This window comes from Peromyscus leucopus, chromosome 16_21 (genome assembly GCF_004664715.2).
Source record: "Peromyscus leucopus breed LL Stock chromosome 16_21, UCI_PerLeu_2.1, whole genome shotgun sequence".
Lineage (NCBI taxonomy): Eukaryota > Metazoa > Chordata > Mammalia > Rodentia > Cricetidae > Peromyscus > Peromyscus leucopus.
The window spans coordinates 21523918-21549227 of record NC_051084.1 but is presented as its reverse complement, the minus strand read 5'-3'; the positions used below and the strand labels follow the sequence as shown (position 1 = coordinate 21549227).

At 38.5% G+C, this 25310-nt stretch overlaps 1 protein-coding gene across 9 annotated transcripts in view; it reads left to right on the top strand.

Annotated features, from left to right (window-relative positions):
* The window catches only part of Pcdh15 (protocadherin related 15), a 1398279-nt gene that overhangs the window by 1153100 nt on the left and 219869 nt on the right, over positions 1–25310 (top strand). For all 9 annotated transcript variants that reach the window (XM_037199986.1, XM_037199987.1, XM_037199980.1 and 6 more), the window contains one exon: positions 18326–18405. In XM_037199986.1, the coding sequence (XP_037055881.1) occupies positions 18326–18405 (80 nt within the window). The remainder of the gene's footprint in view (positions 1–18325; positions 18406–25310) is intronic.

The following is a 25310-nucleotide window of genomic DNA, read 5'->3' as shown; positions in this document are numbered from 1 at the left end:
TTGAAAAATCATAAAACGAAATGTTTTTTTTCCCTCTGTTTCCACACTCATACACATGACCCACTCACACACATGACCCACTTGGACACCACATGACCCACTCCCACGAAGGAGTAGACTTTTTTTTTTTTTTGAGGGCTGCAGCTAAAGTAAACAAACTTCAGAGAGGGAAACAGAATTATCTAGCAATAAAAATTGACTCAGCTCTTCAATAGAGCTGGTCCCTCCCTTCATCCAAAATAAAAGTAGTTCATTTTGATTTGGGTAATCAAATGGTTAGAAAGCACAGCACACTTGATTGTCACGCTTGATTGTTCCTGATTGAATACTGCTGAGTGATTTGGACCCAAAAGCTGCCTGTGTGAGGCAGGATGGAAAAATGCAAAGACTGGGACCAAACACAGCAGGCTGAAATCACCCAGGAGTTTACAGTTTGTCTACCTTTTTTTTCCCCATTACTTTTGTACTTTAAAATATGTCATGTATTCACAAATCCAATCATATAGACATTATTTATTTCATACATATATTTTTTTAAAGATTTCTTATTTTTGCTTAGTTCCCATTTCCTTCTCCCCTCTCCCCAGCTCGTTACCCAGCTTTTCCTTACCTCTTCCTTTCCACATTTGCCCTTTATAGTCACATGGGATTGTATAAGGCATATATTTTTGTGAACATTTCCATATAATTGTCACCTACACAACATAAACGTGCCATTTCTGCCATGCTATAAATATGCATGAGATATTCTAATCTTAAGTTTATTTTGAAATAACATCAAAGATACAGAAATGATTGCTACAAAAATCTTTGGGAATAACTTGTCAGCGTGATGTCATGTCATCATCAAAGGCCACAACTTGTAATTCTTATATATATAAAAAAGCATGTTTCTTTTTATGTTCTTTGCTTTTATACATAGCTACAACTCAACCACGGAAACCAGAAAATGACTTGGTGCACCCTTGCAGTCTAGTAGCCCTCTGACTACTTTCAGCTCTCACTAGTCCTCTAAGAGACCCCTAGTGAGCATGGTCCACAGTCTAGGTCCCATGGTAACACAGAGCTCTTCTTAGCACATATCCACAGTCTAGGTTCCATGCTAACAGAGACCCCTTGTTAACCATATCCACAGTCTAGGTCCCATGGTAACATAGAGCCCTTGTTAGCACATATCTACAGTCTAGGTCCCATGGTAACATAGAGCCCTTGTTAACCATATCCACAGTCTAGGTCCCATGGTAACACAGAGCCCTTGTTAGCCATATCCACAGTCTATGTCCCATGGTAACATAGAGCCCTTGTTAGCTCATATTCACAGTCCAGGGCCCCACCTGGCATATTTGCTATTCCTTTAGCTTACTCAAGCTGAAAAATACTCCCTTGGCTTTTGTGGCTCTGACATTTTTTTCAAGATTCCAGGACAGATATTTAGTATATATTTCCTGCAATGAGTTTGGTTATTATTTCTCAATAGTCAGGGCCTGTCAATCGGTTTTCTGGCAAGAACACTGGAGTGATGTTGCCTCTCGGAGGGTAAAGAGCTTGCTTTACTTCCTTACAGCAAACTTTACTACAGATACTTTGAACCTGTTGCTTCAGTAAAGACAGCTCAGTACTTAGCTCCTATGGGTCTTGCAGAGGACCTACATCCAGTTCCCAACATCCATACTGGGTGGCTCACAACTTCTTGTAACTCCAGTTCCAAGATACCAAAGACTCTTTTTATGCCTCTGCATTACTCATATATGCACATCGATAAAAATACGTATTTTTAAAAAGAACCTTCTTGAACTACTTGAAAATTATAGAAATATCCTTTCCCCATTCATTTCAATCATTTATTTTTAAAATTTCTGATGATATATGGATAAACTATCATTATTGTTCCTAAGTGGCAATTTCTTAACATCATTCATTTTACATCAATTTGTTGCTGTTTTACTATAAAGAAAAACACCTCTTTTTCCCTCATGAATGTATTCTTCTATTGATTTATATCAATATGAAGTACATATTTCAACTTTATTCAGAGGATTATAAGCCATTGGTATTGATATAGCACAGTGTAATACATGCTGAAATAATAAGGCACAATGCTCTTTTAAATTACTCATGGATTAGTTCACATGATAGATGTTTTTCTAAATCCTTGAGCTGGGGAAGAGGGAGGACAGATTGTCACCATAGTCAGGGTCCATAAGGCCCTCATAGTATCCTCACTTATGGAGGATGGTGGGGAGAGAATGTCTCACTCCTGGTCCTCATCACACAAGGACACAAATCCACTCGTGATACTTCCCTCCTACAGACAACCCTGTGGGGGCCTGGAGCTTCATATGTAGGGTCGCAAGAGGATATAAATTTAGGTCACAGCCCTGTTGCTGGCCTCTGGCCTTAGAATTATTCTCATGACTCTGTTCAAGGAAGGCCTTGTGTTCCTTTATCATGTCCTCACCATTCTCTGAACACTGCTATTTTCTGTTTTAACAAGATGTTTCACACACATTTATTTTTTTATGTCAGCCATGGACTTAGCTATTTGAAAAGCTCGGGTTTATATGATTATACAGTAGTATTTATTCAAACATGCATGTAACATACACACACATATACATTCATACACATAAGCACAGATGTATGCATACATATAAGTACACACAAATGCATATACACATAAACACACTACACAAACACCCCCATGTATGTGTGTGTACATACATACATATACACACAAACACAAACATGGCATATACACAATAAACACACAAGCACACACAAATGCACATGCTCACACACATATACACACATATTTCAGACACGTGTACAAACAGACACACATACATTTTATACACTACTCCTTTTCTGTCTTGGTTTTAGAAGCACTTAAAACAGAGACATATGGAACAAGCATGGAGGAGAATATTATTCACTTTTGCTTTACATACAGTTGACAAGTCGATGGGAGTACACTGTGAATCTGGGTACACTGTGCCTATAGTGAAGTAAACCACCTCTTCTAGTCAGAGCAAGGCAATACAGGCCAATTGTCATAACATCATATGCACATACAGAGAGGAGAAGAGAGAATCTCCTACTAAAGCTTACTCTTCTGCTCTCCTGAGTGAGGAAGAGGCCAGCAGGCTTCTGTATCCTCCTAGAGGTTATGTATGCATGCTCTTCTGATAAAAAGTACGTAAAGTGAGAGACATTTCCTTTTCTACTCTTTTCAGAATGAGTTTCTCTCATCATAATCTTCTTATGATTGATGACTTCAAAAGAACCAGCTAGAATTAGACATTGTATTCTATTGCAAAACAATTATTTTCAATTTTGTTTTCTTTTAAGTTAACAAGAAATACTTAAATATGAGGGTGGAGTGTGATAGCTCAACACATGTATGCAATGCATGCTGGTCAGGTCATGGTGCTTCTCTTCCCACTAATTGTAACCCCATCTTTATGCTTGCCATACCTGAGCACCATGCCATGAGCTCTTCACACAAAGGTAGAGGGCCTCACTGTGCTACAGAATTCTAGAATAGTCCTCCTATCTCACAGTATTCTGGATCCCATTACCCAACATGCCCTGTCTCCTCCTACCTCTAGTAAGATCCATTTCACCCAGATCAACTTTTAGCTCCCACATCTGATAGGAAACACACCCAGTTGGTATTTCTGTTTGACTTACTTTACTGTAGCCTCCTCTTTCTGTCACAAGTTACAATTGTCATTTTTATTAGACTGAGTAATATCAGTGACATATACCATCCTCTTCATCTCTTCATCCATGAACATATAGGTCCATGTTATGAGTAACACTGTAACAAACAGGGGGATGTGGGTCCCTCTTCCATGTGTCAATTACATTTTTTCCTTTGATACCCCAAATTCCTATTGTAGAGCTAATTCAATTGTCTGAGGACTCTACACATCACCCCTCTTAGTGGATGTGCTAATTTATAGTCACAGCAGTAACATGTGAGTATCCTTCCCTCATATTCACTACCAGTATTTGCTTTTATTTTATTTTATTTGCACTGAATAACAATCATACTATCCTGGATGTGGCAAGAGTGTGCCTTTGATATTTTTATTTCCTTTATGACTCGTGAGCCAGCACCTGTTCATAAATCAGTTGACATTTTCTCTGGTTTGTGTTGTGAGAAATGTCTGCTCACATGATTTGCCCAATTTGAATCAAATCAGAATTGTTTGCTGTTGTTCGAGTTCCTTCCACATTTTCTGCATGACTCCTCTTTCGCCTTCTCCCCTCCGAAATGGACTTGGTGCAAAGCCTTTTCAGGTTGATGCACTCATATTGGCCCATTTTGCTTTTGTACTTGTGTGTTTGATATATTATCACCTGTATTCATTACCTAGACTGACTTTCTGGGAAGTGTGCCCATGTTTTCAGCTAGTCACTTTACAGTCTCAAGGGCGACATCTGGGTCTTTAAGCCACGCTGACTTCCTGTGGGGGTTTGTGTCAGATTTCATCCTTCTGCATATGGAAATTCAGTTTTCCTGGGACCATTTATTGAAGAAGTGGTCCTTCCTGAAGTGCTTTTTTTGGCGGCATTGCAAAGAATCCCTTGGATGTAGATGTGAAGGTTTGTTTGTGTCCTCAGTGCTGCCACTGGACTCCTTGTCAGTTATTAACCTCACTAAAATGCTGTCTCTCTGATTCTATCAGTGCCCTGCATCGTAAGACCAAGATGTTGTGTCAACTCCGGATCTGCTCTTGGCAGACTGCTTTGGCTTTTTGAAACCTTTTAGACTCCAATACAAACTTAAAATAGCCTTTTCTATTTCTGTGAGGAATACCATAAATATTTTAATGGGAATTGCAATTGAATCTGCAAATCATTCAGGATAAAAGAACAAATTAGTTAAAATCTTTTCTAAAATAGCAAAAAAGGGGTGTGTGTGTGTGTGTGTGTGTGTTTGTATGTGTGTGTGTGTGTGCATGCATGTGTGTGTATGTGTGTGCGTGTGTGTGCGCACGCGCCTGTGTACCTATCATGATCTTTCATGTTGTATCATAGAGGGGGCATCTGCATCCTTGGTTTCATTGATTCCAGTGGATTTACCATAACCATTAATGATGGGAGACAAGGGCACTGTTGGCTTTTGAAAGCAATGCTGGTAGTTTGCATCCTGAAACTTTTATCAGTCTATTGCATGCAATAACATTTTGATGGAGCCTTTCTATTTCCTATATGTAAAAATCATTTCATTTGCAAACGGGAACGATTTGACTTCCCACTTTCCCATTCATATGTCCTTTATTCTTTCTCATCATAATGGTGCTGACTAAGACTCCAAGGAGCATGTTGTTTCAAGTGGACATCTGTGTTCTTCCCACCCATACAGGAAGCACGTCCAGCTTTCCTTCATTCAATGTGATGCTGGCTATGAATTTTTCACATACAGTGTGTATTATATTTCATGTGTGTTATATAAATATGCATGACTTTTTTCAGAGCTTTATCATGAAAATGTTGAATCTTATTGTGTGGGAGACCAGCTCTTACCTTTTAAGGCTTCCTAAGAGGAGGAGAGAGGAATAAGAAACTTTTAGATAGAAAGATAGCAAAGAGGAGACAAACAGAAACATGGGATAGCTTCCAGGAGGACCTGGATCAAAATCCACCAGCCCCTTCCGCCTCTTCAAAGGGGCTTTTTTTTATGACAGTGCCAAGGGGTAGGGCAAAAGACCTCCCCTTGCTAGATCAAAGTACACCACACAGCCAAGTGCAGACCCTTCCAAAAACCTGGTAACCATGCCTGTCGTCCAATCATTCCCCTATTCAGCCCTGCTGGATAAAACAAGCTCAGATTCTCAGACCCTGAGTAAGTTCTCACTAGGAAACCTCTGTGGGTCTCTACATTATTGAGTGTTTTTCTTGCATCTATTGACATAAACATACCATTTTGTTACTGAATTGCTAAGATGTGTAATATTTATCAGTTTGTTATTAATCTCAACTTGAAGCCCTGAGATAAATCCCACTGAATCATGTTGTCTTTTTCATGTGCTCAAAGAATTTATTTTTAAGTATTTTCTGATAATTTTTGTTTCTGTGTCCATCAAGTTCCTATGGCCTTAAATATTTATTTTTTTATTTTTTATTGTATGTGTGTGTGTGTCTGTGTTTGTGTGTGTGTGCGTGTGTGTGTGTGTGTGTGTGTGTGTGTTGTTATTTGGTGTTCTCATTAGGATAATGTTAACTTCAAAATGAGTGTTAAGGAATTCCCCTCCCCCAGTTTTTAATGTTAAGAAAAATAGTGTAGAGGTTTTTGTTTGTTTGTTTGTTTGTTTTTTGGTTGGTGTTTGCACTGAGTAAAGGTCAACTATGAACATGTCTGCTCCTGATCTTCTCTTTGGTGAGAAAATTCTTGTTTCTGATTGTCTTGTTTTCTACTGTTGAATTTTTCAGGTGGTCTGTGCCTCCCTTCCATTTGTGTTGGTTATATATGTACATTGAGATTTATCACGTATCGATTTCCCAGGCAGTTGTTCCTTCTAGCTCCTAGTGATACTTTGTGTTTCTGTATAGCAATGACTTTCATGTCTTTAGATGTTTGATACCTTTGGTTATTCATTACTCATTTTATTCCATTATGGCATCCAAAGTTGATGTCTGATATGACTTCTATCATTTTCTTTTATTGAGATTTGGTTTGTGGCTGAAGAATGTGATCAGCCCTACAGAACTGTCCATGTGCTCCTGAGATGAAATATATCTGCCAGCCAATATGTTAAGTCATGTGGTTTGTGACTCTCAGGTCAGGCTCTCTTGCCTGTGTGTCCTGTCCTGTGATTCAAGTGGGGCTATGAGGTTTTAAACTGTCCTTGCATCGAAGGTCATCCTTCCCCCAAACCTGATAGCATTGACTTTGGAAAGCTGGGTTCTTGATGTTAGGTGCATATGGGATACAGTTTTAGAAGTTCTTGCTAAGTTGGTTCATTGGTCTATTTACATAAAAACACACATATATAATGTAATTTTCTATATATTTCTACAGTGTTGTCTCTAAGTCCATTTTATCTTACATACAATTAGCAATTCCTGTTCTCTGTATTTCCTTTTCAAGACAGTATCCTTTTAAATCCCTTCACTTTGTAGATTCAGTGTGTCCTTACTAGTAAGTTTCTTGTAGTAACTTATCTTTAAATCTTACATGAGTTTTCTTTTGGTTGAAAGATTTTTTTCGTAGGTTCTTCTTTGTCTCATAATGCTGTTTAATTATTTTCCTTACAAGTCCTTGGCACATGTATTATGGTGTCTGATTTGGGTTTGTTTGTTTGTTTGTTTGTTTTAAGACAACCTTCCAGTCTGTATCTTTTAATTGGAGAATGTAATGCTTTACATTCAGGGTTACTGCTAACATGCCAAGGCTGACTCTGGAACTCAGTTCATTGTCATCTGGTTGTTTGGGTCCCTGGCTCCCTTCCTGTCTGTCTTGGTAATTTGCACTTCAGATTGCTTTTCCCTGGTTTTGATAAAATTTGGTTTCTCTCTCTCTCTCTCTCCCTCTCTCTCTCTCTCTCTCTCTCTCTCTCTCTCTCTCTCTCTCTCTCTCTCTCTCTGTGTTTGATCTCTTTATGGATTTTATGGTATTCCATATTTTATATGGTTCTCTCTCTCTTACACACACACACACACACTTCTAGACATTGGATATCCTCTTAATGTTTGTGTTGGAAACTATTTCTTGCTCATTTCTGAAGCTTAAAATTTTGAATGTGTCAATCATTTCCTCTCTAATCTGTAATGTTTATTCTGAGAAATCTAACTGGGGTCTTTATATAATACCGCACACTTTATTTTGCTTTTTCTCACATATGAAGTATAATATATATATTTCAGAGAGGATCTATTATTGTCAAATATATTTTACGTCCTTCTACATGATTCTATATTAGGAATCAGGAAATTCAATGTTGGACCCCAAAGTTTAGGGTCTCAAGTGGGCGACCCAAGAACCCAGACTCCAGTCCAGTTGATACAATAGCAGGAGGATTTATTAAGCTTCTATATAGAAGGGCTCCTCTAGAGTAAGAGTCGCATCTTACTGCAGCCCCTTAAGGGCTTATAAAGGAAAAACCCACAAAACCCACAAGATTACAACTCCCATACAATTTCATTTCATAAGATCATGGTCTGGTTACAGAGTGATCGCAGAGGGGGTGCAGTTACGTCAACAGGTACATTTTCCCTGAAACCTCAAGGGGGGGTATCAAGGCGGGAGTGGAGTTTACACAAAGGTCATGGTGGTCCTTCCTGGAACACCTGCAACTATCCCAGTCACAGTTGAGCACATCTCTTAACAGAAATCTTTTTACATTGTTATATGGTTGCAGGGGAGATTGAACAATGGCTAAGTCAGGTTGCCCTTGGAACTAGATTTTTAGTTTCTCATTTCCTGGTGCTTGAAGTTTCTCTTTTCCTGAGGCTTGGGGGTCTAAGCCTGAAGGGCTAGGGTCTTTCATTCAAGGTTTCATTTTGCTCAGTTTCCCAGGTCACTTTCCTTGTCTCGACCATGTGTAATTCTCATCATTTGAAAATTTGCTCACATAATTCTGCCTCATTAGTCTTGGGTGTTTCCTTCATTCTTGCCTTTTTTGAGGGGGAGGGTGGAATTTCAAGACAAGGTTTCTCTGTTGTAACTCTCTCTGTAGACCAGGCCAGCATAGAGCTCACAGACACCTGCCTGCTTCTGCCTCTGGGTACTGGGATTAAAGGGGGGTGCCACCACTGCTGTTATTGTCATTTTCTAAAAGTTTAAGTTCCTCTGACAGAACATTATAGCACGAATCTTAAAGAGTCTTATTAATAAAATCAAACCTGAGGCCAGTTATTCGGGTGAATGCTGGAAGATCAGAGAAGCAGAACAAGCCACAGCTTCCTCACCTCAACAGTTCCTCAGCTGATCCTGTTTCCTCAGACTGGAAGCTTTTGTGTCCTCATCCCAATGGCTCTTAGCTGAATTGCTGCTCAAAAGCCTGAAGCTTAACCAGCTAAAAGCTTAACCATCTAAAAGCTTAACCAGCCAAATGCTTCTAGTTTCTGGTCTCCATGCCTTATATATATTTCTGTTTTTGCCATCACTCCCTGGGATTAAAGGCATGAGTTACCATGTTTGGCTGTATCCTTGAACACACAGAGATCCAGGTAGATCTCTCCCTCTGGAATGCTAGGATTAAAGGCGTGTGCTACCACTGCCTATCCTCTATTGTTTAATATTGTGGCTGCTCTGTTCTGTGACCCCAGATAAGTTTATTAGGGTGCATAATATTTTGGGGAACACAATACCACCACAGGACATTTAGGAAATCCAGTCCTTAAGACATTCTTTCTTCTGCTTTAGGTACTCTGTTGGTGAGAAGTTTTGCTCATATCATTCATTTGACCTGTGAGGTCGTCCATCCAAAATGACTGCTTCTTGAACATGATCTCAATTTCTTCATTGAGTTTCTCATTTGTACCATGCTATTTTTATAAATCATTTACATATTCTTGTATTTTCACAGACATTTCATATAATCAGTTTTCTTTTTTTTTTTTTTTTTGGTTTTTCGAGACAGGGTTTCTCTATGTAGCTTTGCACCTTTCCTGGGACTCATTTGGTAGCCCAGGCTGGCCTCGAACTCACAGAGATCCACCAGGCTCTGCCTCCCGAGTGCTGGGATTAAAGGCGTGCGCCACCACCGCCCGGCTATATAATCAGTTTTTAAAGACTCTTTTTAGACATTTCATTAATTTTCTTTCTTCCTTTATTTTTTATTTTTCTTCTTTTTTTAGAGTTTGTTGATAAAAAGTTTTATATTCCCTTTTTGATAAAATGTTTTGTGTTCCCTTTGAGCTAGCTAGCACATGTCCTTGATTCTTATACTACCCACTTTCATATTTGTCCATCTGTTAGATCAGTTTATTCATTTATAGAGGTTTCACAGTAAATAGCTTTCTTTTTCCTAAAGATATATTTTAGGGTATGGATTTGGTTTCAATTGGATGTCATGATACAGTTTCCGTATAGAATCTATAAGTGCAACTGATGGCCTTGGGAGTGGTGTGTACAGCAGTGAATCAGAGCATCATCCACTCTGAAAGGCTGTGAACACTGGTAACACTGTAACATCCTGGGAAGGCATGGTGCACAGAACTGTGGGAGTGGAGCACCCTGCTGCCATGAGCATACAGTGCCCATGTCTGTCTCTACAGGCTAGTGCAGATATATAACATAGTGACTGTAGTATGCCAGTTATGACAGGAAACAATTTAGTCTTCATGGGCTGAGCAAGGATAAACCTACACTAGTTGGCCCTGTGCATGTGTCCTGTAGCTTGAATGGCATCCCCCCAGGGCAGGAGGTTGCCTAGTATGATGTATATGTCAGCCTTTGAAGTATGTAGTAGTCATAGATTCCCTAAATGCCTCTGGGTAATGTACCACAGTGTGTATATCAAATGCCTGTCAGTCTGTGGGTCATGAAAAAAACCTGAGTGAACACTGCACACAAGTGTTTGTGCCTTGCTGGGCATTGGTGGTGCATGCCTTTAATCCCAGCACTCGGGAGGCAGAGCCAGGTGGATCTCTGTGAGTTCGAGGCCAGCCTGGGCTACCAAGTGAGCTCCAGGAAAGGTGCAAAGCTACACAGAGAAACCCTGTCTCGAAAAGCCAAAAAAAGAGTTTGTGCCTGGGTGTGGTGATAGTTTATTTGTGCTCTAACATATAAAGCTTGCCTGGGGATCAGAAGACAAAGCCAGCTACTATATTAAACATAGAGGTCAGGCAGTGGTAGCACACGCTTTTAATCCTAGCATTCAGTAGGCAGAGGTTCATCCGGATCTCTCCGTGAGTTCAAGGCCACACTGGGAACAGAGCCAGGCATGGTGGCACACACCTTTAACCCCAGCACTAGTTAACCATAGAGGTTTGGAGGTCTGTACAGACAGACAGAAACTGATAGAGCTGGGCAGAAACAGGAAGTAAGATGACAGGGCACAGAAAGGTATATAAGGCGTGAGTATAGAGGAAGTACCTTTCTTGGGCTGATTTCCTAGCAGTAAGAACTTGTGGCTGGCTTGTTCTATTCCTCTGAACTTTCAGCTTTTACCCCAACATCTGGCTCTGGGTTCTTTATTAATTAGACCATTTAGCAATTCATGTTACACATGGGTATTTGTGGACACATTGCTGACTTTGGTCTCTCGTGGTACTCTCCAGCTGCAGCCTATGGAGGGAGATGGGGTAGATGTAGCATAGGAAGGAGCAAGTAGGTGTGCAGTGACCTATATGGAACCACTGGGGTGTGTTCTGAGAACTGTACCTGTCAGTGATTTCATCATGTAAACACCAGCATGTGTTTACAGAGTCCAAGATGCATATACATCACCTGTTGATACAACTTTACAGAAGCACCAGTGTGCATGTGGCCTGTCATGTCACTCAGAAGAACATCCCATGTGGGACATGACTGTACTTCCTTTAAGTAAAATTAGTTACCATTGGAAGAATTGCAGTACAAAATTAAATTTCAAAGGGATTATTATAGATCTATATGAAGATCTGCAATTAAATCATGTGAAAATTGTGATTAATTGTCATTATATCCACACTAAGCCTGGAAATTATATTTTATGAAAAGAAAATATTATTTGTCAGTGCGAGTATGAGACAGAAGGAATAAGAAGTGTTGTTTTTGCAATTTTCTATACAACTGAAAATATGAAATTAAAATTAAAAAGAGTTCCTCAAAAAAATTTTAAAAATTTGGGGGATATTAAATGTGAAATTCTTCTTGGATATCTACTCTGGAATAAATGTGTATGTTTCCCCCAAATTCATGGGGTTGAAGCCTAAATCTTCAATGGGATGTTATTTGTAGGGTTTCCGGGAAGCAATTCAGTCCTGTATATGGAGGACTCATGAAGGGAATTATTGTCCTGATGGTGAAAGAAACCTGAAGCCTGGATTTCCCACTATATGAGTCAGTATAACAACCATTCACAAACCAGGAAGAGCATCCTCAGTACACACACGGCTATGGGACCACGGGTCTGGGTGGGACTGGAGAAACTTTGCTTCTACAGACACCAGCTCTGTTGCTGCATTGACTCAGAACTTTCTAGTCCTTAGAGCTATGAGAAAATATCATTACACTCCACCCTAATTCCTGATGCAGCTACTGAAGACATTAACTGGGTGGTTTGATGTACGCTTTGGAATAAGAACGTATTTGTTACTTTTCTTGTTTTGTTTTTGTGATCAAAATACCTGACCTAAACAGCCTAAGGAAGGGAAGGTCTATTCTGGTTCAGAGGGGTCAGTCCATGGTAGCTTGTGCCTATGAACTATGACATGGCATGATGGTGGTGTGAGCAAAAGGGAGATTATTCACTTCACTGGAGACAGGAAGCAGAGAGAGGAGGATGGCAAGGACCAGCTATCCCTAAGCTCCTGCTATGGGAGACCTACGTCCTCCTAGCAAGACATACCTTATAAAGCTTCCAGCATCTCCAACCCTCCAGCACACAAAACTTGTGAAGGATACTTTGTATCTAAGCCTGTAACAGGAGCTAGAAAAACATAGTATCTTGAGGACTTACTTATTATTTAAAACAATTATTTTAGATTAACAAAGTAGGCAATGAGACTGACATTGAGCAAATATGGGAAGGAGGGATGTTCATTCCTGTAGAATTGAAAACATGCACAAGGAAGGCTTGTAGTTGATACCTACAGTCGAGAGAATAGGGTGTTGGAATGAGAACTGAGTAATTTCAGAACAATCTGGAAATAGTAGTGAGGAGCAAGGCAGCTACCGTGGAACTCACACCTTGAAAAGAGGGTACTCTTCATACAGAGAATTCGCTTGGATTCTAACAAGAAAGTGGTTAAAAGCATGATGGACAGTGAGTTGTGTGTGAACTTCAAGAGTCCTTTAACTCTTTGGAAACTCAATATGTTATCTACATGAAAATAGAGAAGACAGTTCTCACCAGACAAGAAGGTTGTGTGGTTTAAGGACTGATGTGTGCGATCTAAGGTGTCCTGTGGATATAAAGAATAGCTAATTTGAATATTTCTATTATTTTTACATTTATTTTGCTGATTGTTTTTGAGAGCTGTATACAGAACTGCAAATGTATTTAGAATAGATTAAGTTTTATTGTGTCTCAAAATTACTAATTTTGTGTATTAAAAAAATAAATGAAAGAAAATGGAAACTGGACCTTGTAAGCATTCTCCAAGTCTGAAGACTTTCCTTTTTAGGGCTTCTGGTTTACAGGCATATCCCAACATGGAGCAAGTAAAAGAGACCCACGTTAACCACTATTCATTTTTTTTTTAATATTGCACACACTTAGTTTAAATTTGCCCCTTTTTAATCCTGTGAGCAGAGACTCTGTTCTGGCTCTCCAGCCTGAAACATTTTGTGTGGCTTCCTTCTCATAGATTGTTTACCACACAATTCTGAAAGAAAAAAAAAGAAGCATTTGAGGAGTTATAGCCTTCCAGTGTGTTATTTTCAACATTATTATATATTGAGGCCTACTTTTATTTTGTCACATATTTAGGTACACAAATTTCAAAATTATGCATCACATATAGTATTTACTTCATATATTTTGAATATTTAATAAGTGGATCTTTTGAACTTGAGCTTATTTTGAAAACTGATTTTTATATCAACAATCCTTCACATAAATAGGGTACACGTGTTAATCTATCAAAACAGGTTCATGATGCTATCATTTTATCAAAGGCCCAACAGTTTAACACCAGGAATAAGCACATGTTTCAAGACACTATTGCAGCAGATGTGTGGTGCCTTGGCATACATGTAAACAAAACATCTACCACATAAAAGAAAACAAGGAGAAAAGTCTTTCAAAAAGAGTAAGACACTGTTTCGCTAAACTGAGTTTCAGTTCTTGCTCTCAAGTAGTTAACAGCCTCAGTCAGGACCTGTTTGCCTCAGTGAGAGAAGTTCCATCTAAACCCGTTGATCTTGCATCTCCTGTAGAGTCCCCACAGGCTGGTGCTTTGTCTTAATGTACTCTGAAATGTGTAGCATCATTCTATGGGTGTAAGGTGCACTTCGCCAGATGGCATTTGATGGCTCTGCTCCTCTGTAACTTAATGGAATACTGTTTATAGATTTGCTTATTTTTCAAAATTCTTTTCTACACTCCGAGAACATTGCTTACTTGAATGCTTGTGAGAATTTTTTGTGCCCCTGAAATGTGTGCATGAATGCATATAGTAACAATTGATTTTTTTAAAAAAAGGATGCCATGAATTTGAAAGAGAGCAAAGAGGGGTTTATGGGATAGTTCACAGAGAGGAAAGGGAAGGGGGAAATGATGTAATTATATTGTAAACTTAAAAATAAAAGGAAAAGAAGATGGTAATTTCCTAACATATGAATTAAGTCATCTGGTTGAATTGACTATAAAGAGTTGTTTTCAAAGGCACTGTTTGTCCTTCAAGCAATAATGAAAGAAAAACTTAGCTTTATTAAAGCCATTCAACTGAACACATACCAGCAAATTGATGGCTAAACACCATCACTTGCTATCTGTCCAAAGTCAACATCAATCCATTCATTAAGCTTGAGGTCAGTGGCCAAGCAAATGCCCGTCGTCCTTGTCTTCTGTGTACCAAGCTAACAAGCTCTTGGATCTTCCCCACACCCACTGAGCATGTTCCTCCTCTCTCAGCTTCCCACTTCTGCATTTCTCCCACCTCCTAGTCAAGCAAGTGCTGGACTTTCACATGCTAAGTCATGCTGTTCCCATCACTCATTTGTGAAGGGAAAATGTACCATCATCTCTAGATGTGCTTCCCAGATTATTTCACAAGGATCTGAAAGTTCTGCATTCGAATTAGCTGTTTTGTTTGCCCTTGGCTCCTGGGTGGGGTGTGAGCTGAGCAGGCAGAGGTTTGTCTGAGCTGTTCACCCCTGAGCTTCCAAGGTTTGACATAGGTGAAATACCCAATAAATATAAGGCTAATTAGGGAGGAGGTATGGTACTCATGATTTAGCTTTTTTAGATGTAGGTATCTTGCCTCAGAATAGATGACAGCCAGGGACCAACCTGGCAGCTGACTCTACAGCCTCCCAGTGGATTCTGAGTCCAGTGAAGATATGTCACTTTCATAATTGTTTTATTATTTGTTATTTATAATTGATATTGCACTTTTCAAACTCTTAAAAAGAAGGGCTCATTTTCCACTGGACTTACATAAAATAAATATGTTAGAAATATTTTGCCATGAGGAGGAGTGATTCCTAATTATTACATGAAAAATGTATGGTAGAACTAAACTTCCCCTTTTCAAGAAAAAAAGTCTCAAGATGTAAAAAGACACAACTTTCAATTAAGTAGAGCAAAAAGTACTCTGTTTGAAGTGAAGGTAGAAATAATAGCATAACTGGACTATTCTGCATTTTCTAATCTACCAATAAAATTCCTATTAACCTCAGATAAAACTGTAATTTACTAACACCACAAGAGAATGATGCAAATAAAGTTACACTGTATCCACAGATACTTCATCACCAATTACGTAAATTGTAGTTGCTCCTGCACATTGAAGGATTCATGGGCCAGCCAGTGAGATGATTCAGTAGGTAAAAGTGCTGCCACCAGTCTGATGTTAGATATCCAGGACCCACTTGTTGGAAGGAGAAAATTAATTCATGCAAGTTCTCCTCTGACCTCCATACTTATGCCTCATTACACATGTCCCTCATTAGATAGATAGATGATAGATAGATAGATGATAGATAGATAGATAGATAGATAGATAGATAGATAGATAGATAGAAATAGATAAATGTTAAAAAGTTAAGATTCAATACCCTGAGATGGGGGTGTAGCTCAGCAATAAAGTGTTTAACGGGCAGAGAGCCCTTGGTTCTTTTCCCAACAGTCCAAACCAAGATTCAGTATTAATCAAGACTTAAGAAGGGTTTACACAGAATCCCTGTGTCAGGAGCTATGTCCTCAGACTTTTGAAAACTTAAAGTGATAACTTGTTCCGGAAGGGAAAAAAAGAGAGAGAGAGAAAAACAAACAACAGCGAAAAATCCCAGCTACAAAGCAATGAGCAAACGGGAAGTTCTTTGTAACAGGGACAGCAGAACAAGTGGCAAAAGCTTTAGTGTCAACCTCTTAGTAATAAAAGGCACTCTCCAGGTTCTGTTGCCTTTTTCCTACAAACAGAAAACTAAGAGGAATAGCCATTGAGTAAATTATTTTCTTACTATAGAAGATGTTGTAGGTAACTTCACAAAATTGAGGATTGTGTATCTATATTTAATAGAATGCTTCCTAGATTTCCCTATGCTTTTCTATTTGTGCTTCATTTTCTTTGTGTATCTGTACATGTGACATGGCAACTACCTGAAGGAATAATGTTTGGGCCTAGAAACAATGGTTCCTTTGTGACACTAATTGAAAACTGATCACGGTGATGGTATAAGAATAATACCTGGGCTTGCTGCTAAAATGCTATTTACCACTATGCCTGAAGTAAGTCCATGGTAAGAAAGCAACTTGTCACAGTCAAGCATTTCAAAAACAGCCAGTGGAACTTGCCAATGGGTTAGACTGGGAGTGAGGTGAAAGGATGTGAAGTGTGTCAGCCTGAGAAGGCAGGAGGATGCAAGATGTAGGCTAAAGGATGGAAGACAGCGGGAAAGGTGATGGAGAAATGGAGACATTGGTTCTTTCTGAGATGTGGAGGCATGAAAGTAACAGGTTCTTTTTATTATTATTACATTTATTCATTTGTGTGTATAGTGGGTAGTATGGTCATCCACATTCTACAGTGCATAGAGAATGGTCAGAGGACAATTCCAAGTGTCAGTTATCTCTGCACCATGTAGGTCCTGGGGCATGGAGGCTCTGTGGCAGGTATCTTGACCCCCTGAGCCATATTGATGGCCCAACAACAGATTCCTGTTGGGTTCATAAATGAGGCAGATGCAGGGAAGCATGAGTCACAGAGAGGAACTGGCCATGCACAAGGCACATCAGACAGACACTCATAATATGGGATATGGGAGTTCATTACAAACTGAAGTGTAACTGTTCAGATGTCCCTGGAGTCTGGGAACACATTGTGCTGAAGGAGTTTCTAGCCATAGCTGCCCTGTGGCAGTTTGAAGGGATGTTGCATGTTCAGGTCGTGTAGCATGTCAGATAGGTTGACCCATAATAAAAATAGCTTTCCTGCCTAGTGGGGCATGGGTTGCATACTGTGCTGTGATTGTCTGATACACTGAATATCCTCCTGAAGGTTTTCCAGTGACATCCCCTTTCCTGAGTCTTCCAACTCCAAGGCAATAATAGCTGCCAGAGCAAAGCTTGATACCTGGTCAGTAACAGACAGGAGTTACCCAAGGGACAGGCTGTGTCTGAACAGCGACCCACAGATACAGTTCATCTCACCCCGTGGATAATCCCATCTCCCTAGGATAAGATCAGAGAAGTCCCTTGACCTCCTTTACACAGCATTCAGATTCCATTCTCCTCCATGACTTCCCTGTGATATTCCTCACACCACCATTGGAGTCCCCTTTCCATCCTTGATTTCGTTGGCAAATTTAAAAAGAAAGTATTAAATGTTTTTAATGGTCAAACATAGACCTCTTCCCACAATACACGCTTATGTCTCTGTTTCGGAGGAGAGAGACAGAGAACTCAGTGTGAGAAGACGTGGGGTTTGTTTTGCTTCTCAGACTAAGGTTGGGAGAGGAGAAACAATGCCAACAACAAAATAGTTAAACATATTGAAATTTTGCAATATTCTAAATACCAGCCTTGATATCGTGTCTCAGTTTAGATCTCTCAACTTCCATTACACTTTGTGCCATAGCCCTCTTTTTTACGAGTGAAGAAGTTGGAGTTGCACAGCTGGGAAGTGTAGTCTGACTTGAATTCAAGACTGTTAATTATTTTGCAGATTTGAATATTGTCTTGATACATTTGACCAGGTATAAAAGTATTTAAATAGAAAAATGTTTAAATAATATAATGACATTTTAACCAATTATGTACGTAGCATTTAGCATAGTTGATTACATTTCAGACATAGGTGCCTAAAAATAAAATCATTAAGTTCATTAGCTTACATAAATTAACTTCTATCACACATAAAATTCCATGTGCTGTCAAAAATGCCAAGATTCAGTATAAAATTCTTCAGTCTCTTGACATTAGGCCATTCTTTATTCCTTAACACTAATAGTTTGAACATTCTGTAATTAGTTGGTAATTGAATTATGTTTTCTTCTCTGAAGGCAACTGATCGAGAGGGAGATCCAATCACATATGCCATCGAGAATGGAGACCCTCAGCGAGTTTTCAATCTTTCAGAAACGTGAGTTACAAGGAAATGATTTATACTTGACTGCCCCCTGTTAATGTCAAACAACATGCTGTTAGCAAGAGAACAGACTTGCAGCTGTTTGTAGCTTTATTTTACTTTTTTTTTTCTATGAATGTTAACAAGCACTGGGGGTAATTCCAAACTCAAAACCTATCCCTGGAGACTATTTGTTTATCTTAAACAATTTTATCAAGTAAAATCCACTGAGGTGGAAAAATTTGCCTTTGCAGGCAAAAGCTTGGACTAATTAGATGCCTGTGAAGTTGGCAGTTGCTCATAGCGACTAGGGCATTTCTAAAAAGAGTACAGCACTAACTCATTCATTTGAAGGGAGGCTTGGCAACCAGGTGTGTTACATCACATCCATGATAAAATAAAACTGCAGCACCTTCTTTGGTCTATCTACTCTCAACATATCAGAGACACTCAGGTCATAGCTGTTGGAATGGGTGATGGTGTTCAAGAAGATGGTCAATGTACAGACACCACAGGCTTCTACTCCACATCATGACGGCAGTGAGGTTATGGGACTTTTTCTTTCTTTCTTTCTTTCTTTCTTTCTTTCTTTCTTTCTTTCTTTCTTTCTCTTTCTTTCTCTTTCTTTCTTTCTTTCTTTCTTTTTTTCTTTAATGTTCCAGAAGGAATCCAGTTTGGGGGGTACCTCTTTCTTTCTTTCTTTCTTTCTTTCTTTCTTTCATTCATTCATTCTGTCTTTCTTTCTTTCTTGTTAATGTGTTTTTTATAAATATTCTTATTTTATAATTAATTTAATTTTACATATCAGCCACAGATTCTCCTGTCCTCCCTCCTCCCACCCCCAGCCTTCCCCCCTCCAACCCACCCCCATTCCCACCTCCTTCAAGGCAAGGTCTCCCCTGGGGAGTCAGCCCAGCCTAGTAGATTCAGTTGAGGCAGGTCCAGTCCCCTCCTCCCTGCACCAAGGCTGAGCAAAGTGTCTCAGCATAGGCCCTAAGTTCCAAAAAGCCAGCTCATACACCAAGAGCAGAATTGATGTTCCACATCTGTGACCAGTATCTTCTCCTACTGAATGAAGGGAGAGGTGACTTATCATGGTTCCAATAGGATAGCCACTGCTTCTGTCTCTAGAACATGTGGTTTCTAATCAAGTGGGCCATGGGTGGGTCTGTTAATCCTATGACAAACAAAATTTAACATAATAGAACTTTATGAGAAAAGGTCAAGTCCTTTCAGAAAGCCTTAGGTAGACAGTAACAGTTTTTCTCACCTCTCTGGATTTAAAAGTTTGATAAATAATTTCTACTTAACAATAGAAAATCTTATCTATTTGAAATTTCCTCCACAGATACATTAAAACCATAAGTTTACCAAAGTTTGTAATTTCCATTAAAAATAAAACTATGTAAAAGACTATTTTATTGAAACTGTGGTAGTACTAGACTAAGTATCCAAGCCAAGACTGGGATATATTTACAAATCTAGAAACACCCACCGCTAACACTTACCAAATGGGGTCAGAATCCATCCTATCAAGAACAAGTTGTCCTTTCAGCTAGTGAGTTTTGGACACAGTAAGAAAGAATGAAGTCAAGTCATAACACCATTCTTAAAAATTAACTGAAAATAGGTTGCATATCTGAATACAAGAAGTAAAACTTCAGAACGCTTAGAAGAAAAATTATATGATATACATAAATTAGGCATTGTGCTATCCACATATGTAGCACTACATTCACAAATTATTAATAAGAAAGTATATTGATTCTCATCCAAAATTTAAAAAGAAATATGTTTCAAGAGGCACCAGCATCAGCATTGAAATGAAAAGTCACCTATACACTTATATAAAATACTTTAAGAAATGTATATCGTAATAACTCTATATCAAAAATGCATAAAAACCCAAAAGTAAAAAGAAGCTAATTAAAAATAGGCAAAGATTTGAGGAGACACCCCTTCTGTCCCTTATTCCATCATTCTCATTCTCATTCTCTCTCTCTCTCTCTCTCTCTCTCTCTCTCTCTCTCTCTCTCTCTCTCTGTGTGTGTGTGTGTGTGTGTGTGTGTGTGTATTGTGTGTGTGTGTGTATAAATGATAGCCAATGAGCACATAGAAATGTAGTTTCTTTCATTCAGTAAATGCAAATTAAAGCTCTGAAATTAGAGGGGTTCACATCCAGGTAAAAAAGAGTATGAAGAACAAGCAAGAGTCTGAACATGGGGATGGGGAGTCCTCATGGGTGTCTATGGAGAAAATATGCTTACAAAGCTGGAAATTTTCTCCACATGTTATAATATATCCCTATAACTAGGTAATTATCTTCATGTCCACTCAGCAGAATTTAGGTCATACCTATGTATAAAATATGTGAAATAATGTTCATTGCAAGCATATATATGCACAGAGTGGAACCAACTCACATATCCATCCACAATAAATAAGCAGTGTTCTTTATCTACACAATGGATTATTATTCATTGATAAAAGAGAATGAATAACTGAGACATGATTCAATAAGGACATAATTTGAGAACACATTTCTAAGTGACATAGGTCAGTATAATAAATCCAAAATTATCATATAATTTTATTTTCACTTACTTGAAGTACACAGAACAGGCACACACACACACACACACACACACACACACACACACACACACACACACACACGATTCCTGAGAACAAAAACCAGAAGAAAATGACAGTGGACAGGAAGGTAACATGTGTCTGGCCCCTCTCATATCTCTGTTTAGCAGGAATAGATGATCCGCCTTGCTTTATCTGCACACTATTATGCTATACACATGAACAACAATGTGTTTACTCTTTCCTTAGCAGGTATTTGAATTATATTTATTCCTATTGGTTTTCGACACTGTGATGAATACACTTGTGTTTATATGTTTCTAAGTACATAATTTGTTGGTTTTGGCTATATACTCAAAAGCAGAATTGCTAGGGAATATTGTAAGTCTGCATTATAATATTTGAGAGATTGTTAAATGCTTTCATTAGGGTCTGAATCATTTTATATTCTCAGCACCAATTTATAAGATTTTCTGAACCATTTTTCATTTTCACTGGCAATGGATAAGGATTCTAATTTCCCCCATAATGTTGCCAACACTTAGTATCAAATATTTTTACTATGGTTTTTCTTCTTTGATTATAACTATCAGTGAGTGTGAAGTGATAGTTCTGTGTGCCCTTTATTTGCATTTTCTGCAAGAGTAAGTAATGACTTTGAACACCTCTTCATGACCCCTTACTCTACTCACTTTCTTTGAGAAAACATTTGCTCTGATCCTTTGTTACATTTAACTGGTTCCATCCTGGTTAGTGGCATGAGTTTCTGGTAGTTCTGAAGCCACATGCTTGCTGGATATAGAATTTGAAAACAGTATCTTCTGCTTTATTGGCTTCTCACAACACTGATAGTGCTTTTTGATGCAAAATTTTGTACTTTTGACAAAGTCCAATAGAATTACTGTTTCTTTTGCTTCATGTGTATATGGCATCTTATCCAATAAGCCATTGCTGAATCCAAGTCATAAATATTGTCCTTGATGTTGCCATATGAGGCCCCTTTGGTTTTATATCATATAATGATACAATTAATACATTGAAGTTAATTATTACAGATACTTAAGTAGTATCCTTTACACTATTGAATATAGATTTCAGTTTTCACACCATAACTGGTTTAAAATAATTTTTTCCAGTTGAATGGTTTTGATACCTTTGCTGAAACTTTACTATAGACATAATTCATTCTGGGACCCTCAGTTTTGTACATTGGATATTCCATTCTGCCTGGCAATGATCAGGTCAACCTGAAATTGTGTACTGGGTTTGTATTCTAGGATCTTGAGGGTAGGATGTACTTTGCCTCAGGTTTCAGGTTCTTTTGTACCTTCAGTGGTTTTAAAGAGCACCCAGTGTTTTTCTTCCTTGAGTGAGTTCTAAGTTCAAGCAAGGAAAATGCTGTACAATATTTCTTACTGCAGCTGACAAACTTTCAATAAGACAGCCACAATTCCTTGTGAAAGAGTTATCAGTGTGTCCCTCATAACAGAGTCCAGAGAGTGAATTCTCTCTTTACACTCTCAAGATCAGTGGTTCTCAGTCTTCCTAATGCTGTGACCCCTTAATTCAGTCCCTCGTCTTGTGGTGATTCCAACTATAAGATTATTTTTGTTGTTGGGCTGGAGAAATGGCTTAGAGGTTAAGAGCACCGACTGCTCTTCCAGACGTCCTGAGTTCAATTCCCAGCAACCACATGGTGGCTCACAACCATCTGTAATAAGGTCTGGTGCCCTCTTCTGGTCATACATGCTGTATACATAATAAATAAATAAATCTTTAAAAAAAAAAAGATTATTTTTGTTGCTACTTCATACCTGTAATTTTGCTACTGTTATGAATTATCTGATAGGCAGGGTATCTGATATGTGACCCCTGTGAAAGGGTCATTTGACCCCCAAGGGGGTCATGGCTCACAGATTGAAAATGGCTGCTTAAGACCAATGTGAACCAGGAGACTAGAAATAAACAAACAAAATCACCATAATGCTCTCCCATGATTGTTAACATTTTTCTTTGTTGTATCTTCATTTGGAGTCTGTAAATATTTGACAATTTTCTATAATCTCATCCAATGTGGGTCTGACTCTGGCTGCTTAAAGCTTTGAAGGTCTGTGGGGTATAGGCAGAGTTTTTCATTGGGATCCCAGGTCAGCTCTGTCCTGCCAGCTATTCCCAAATAACCACACAGACACTTATTACTAATTCTAAATGCTTGGCCAATAGATTAGGCTTGTTACTAACTAGCTGGTACATCTTAAATTAACCTACATTTTATTTACATTCTACCATGTGGCTTGGTACCTATCTCAGAACTGCATGTCCATCTGCTTCATCTGCATCTCTTCACTCCTCAGACTCTGCCCTTCTTCGAAGCATTCTTTCTGCCCCAATAATCCTGCCTAGCCATTGGCCAGTCAGCTCTTAATTAACCAATGAGAGTAATACATATTCACAGTATACAAAAGATTGTTCCACAGAGGTGGGGAGATGCTATTTTGGAATTGTCTCCTTCACCACATCCACTGCCTTCACATCTGAGCCATGTTTTCAGTCCTGTGAAAAAACTCAAGCAGCACTATTGTTGGATTTTTATCAGAAGCAATGCTGATGTACCATACAAAAGAATTTGGGGGGGGGGGCTGGAGAGATGGCTCAGAGGTTAAGAGCACTGACTGCTTTTCCAGAGGTCCTGAGTTCAATTCTCAGTAACCACATGGTGGCTCACAACCATCCGTAATGAGATCTGGTGCCCTCTTCTGGCCTGCAGGTGTATATGCTCTATACAAAATAAATAAATAAATCTTAAAAAAAAAAAAGAAAGCAATTAAATGTTAATGTTAAAAAAAAAAAAAAGAATTTTTTGCACTCCTGATGCAGACAGTGTTTCCTGCCTCGTGACCTCTGCCTGTTGGTGAGAATGTTCCTCCAGGCCAGCTTTACCACGAGAGATGTTCATATTTTCCACGGACTGGTCTCTCTGCTCTGAATACTCAAAGACACTACATTTCACTCTCCCTTCCAAATATCCCCCCACAATCAACTGCCTCCATCATGGAGTCAGAAGGCATAGAGAGAACATTATCTCCCATCATAATCATATAGACAAGGAAAGATAGATTTATGTGAAAAACTGTTACAAAACCGAAAGCTAAGTCACTTTCAAAGTTCATGCCCAAGGAGAGTTAGAGGAGGAATGAAGGACTGTAACAACCCAATACAGAGCCAGGAACAATCCATTTTTTTCTCATTGTACCACACCTAGGTTGACAGACTTCCCATTTCTTAAGTTGTTTCTAAGTGTGTCTGAAAAGCCAAAACCGCCTTACTTTTCTCTTTGAATGTTTTTGCAGAATGACATTACCTGAGGCATCTGCGGTGTAGAGCGTTGATACAAACCTGATTACTGTGAATGTGCTCTGGAAGTGGTTTTCAGTTATTTGGACTAAACTGTTTTCAGTCAGTGTTTCACAGTCCTGCCATATGCTCTGAGAGCTTCCAAAGTCGGCATCATCAAAAAAAAAAAAAAAAAATCAACCAAATGAGTTTGGAATTCCATTTTTCCCCGACTCTTTTCACTGCCCTTTGCAATGAGTATCATATAAATTCCACTCTCAGAATCGAAGCATTTAGGTTAAAACAAAGCCTATTTATCAATTAAAAGCAAACTAAGTTTTATACTTAGTTTGCTTTTAATTATCTCAGTGTTTATTGCATTAAAATAAATGCTCTCCTACAGTTGGTACTTGGTGAAAATGTTGTTTGTAGTGTCCAGAGTAAAACCCAAAAAGACATTTTGAACTTAATTTGGAGAATGAATTGTTATAAATATTACATTGGAGAAAAGTATACAAAGGGATGTTTATTCTGGGTAGTAAGGGGTAGAATTAAATAATTCTAAGGATGAGAATTTATTCAAGTATTGTTTGTAACTTATTTTATTTATATTGAGAGTCACTCTAAATTCCATAAAAATAAGCAAATGATGTAATTTCTAGTACATCCATAAGTATGTATCTAAATATTAAATGAACACTAACTATAATTTGTTGTAAAGAATGTAAAATATACAATATGATCCCTTTTACAGAAGTTATAAATGTAAATATACATGTGAAAATAAAAATAAATATTAAAAATTTGGCACACTACACATTTAATATCATCTTTGAATTATCTGATTTTGTATAAGTTCCATAAATGTGAAGTGCAAAGGGCTTCCTCACAGAACTTGTCAAAGGGAAAGATTGTCTCCCATTTCCATAGGAATCATTTTGCAATAAATGGGAAACACTCACGTGATATTTGTAAGGGACAATGTCTTGACTGAG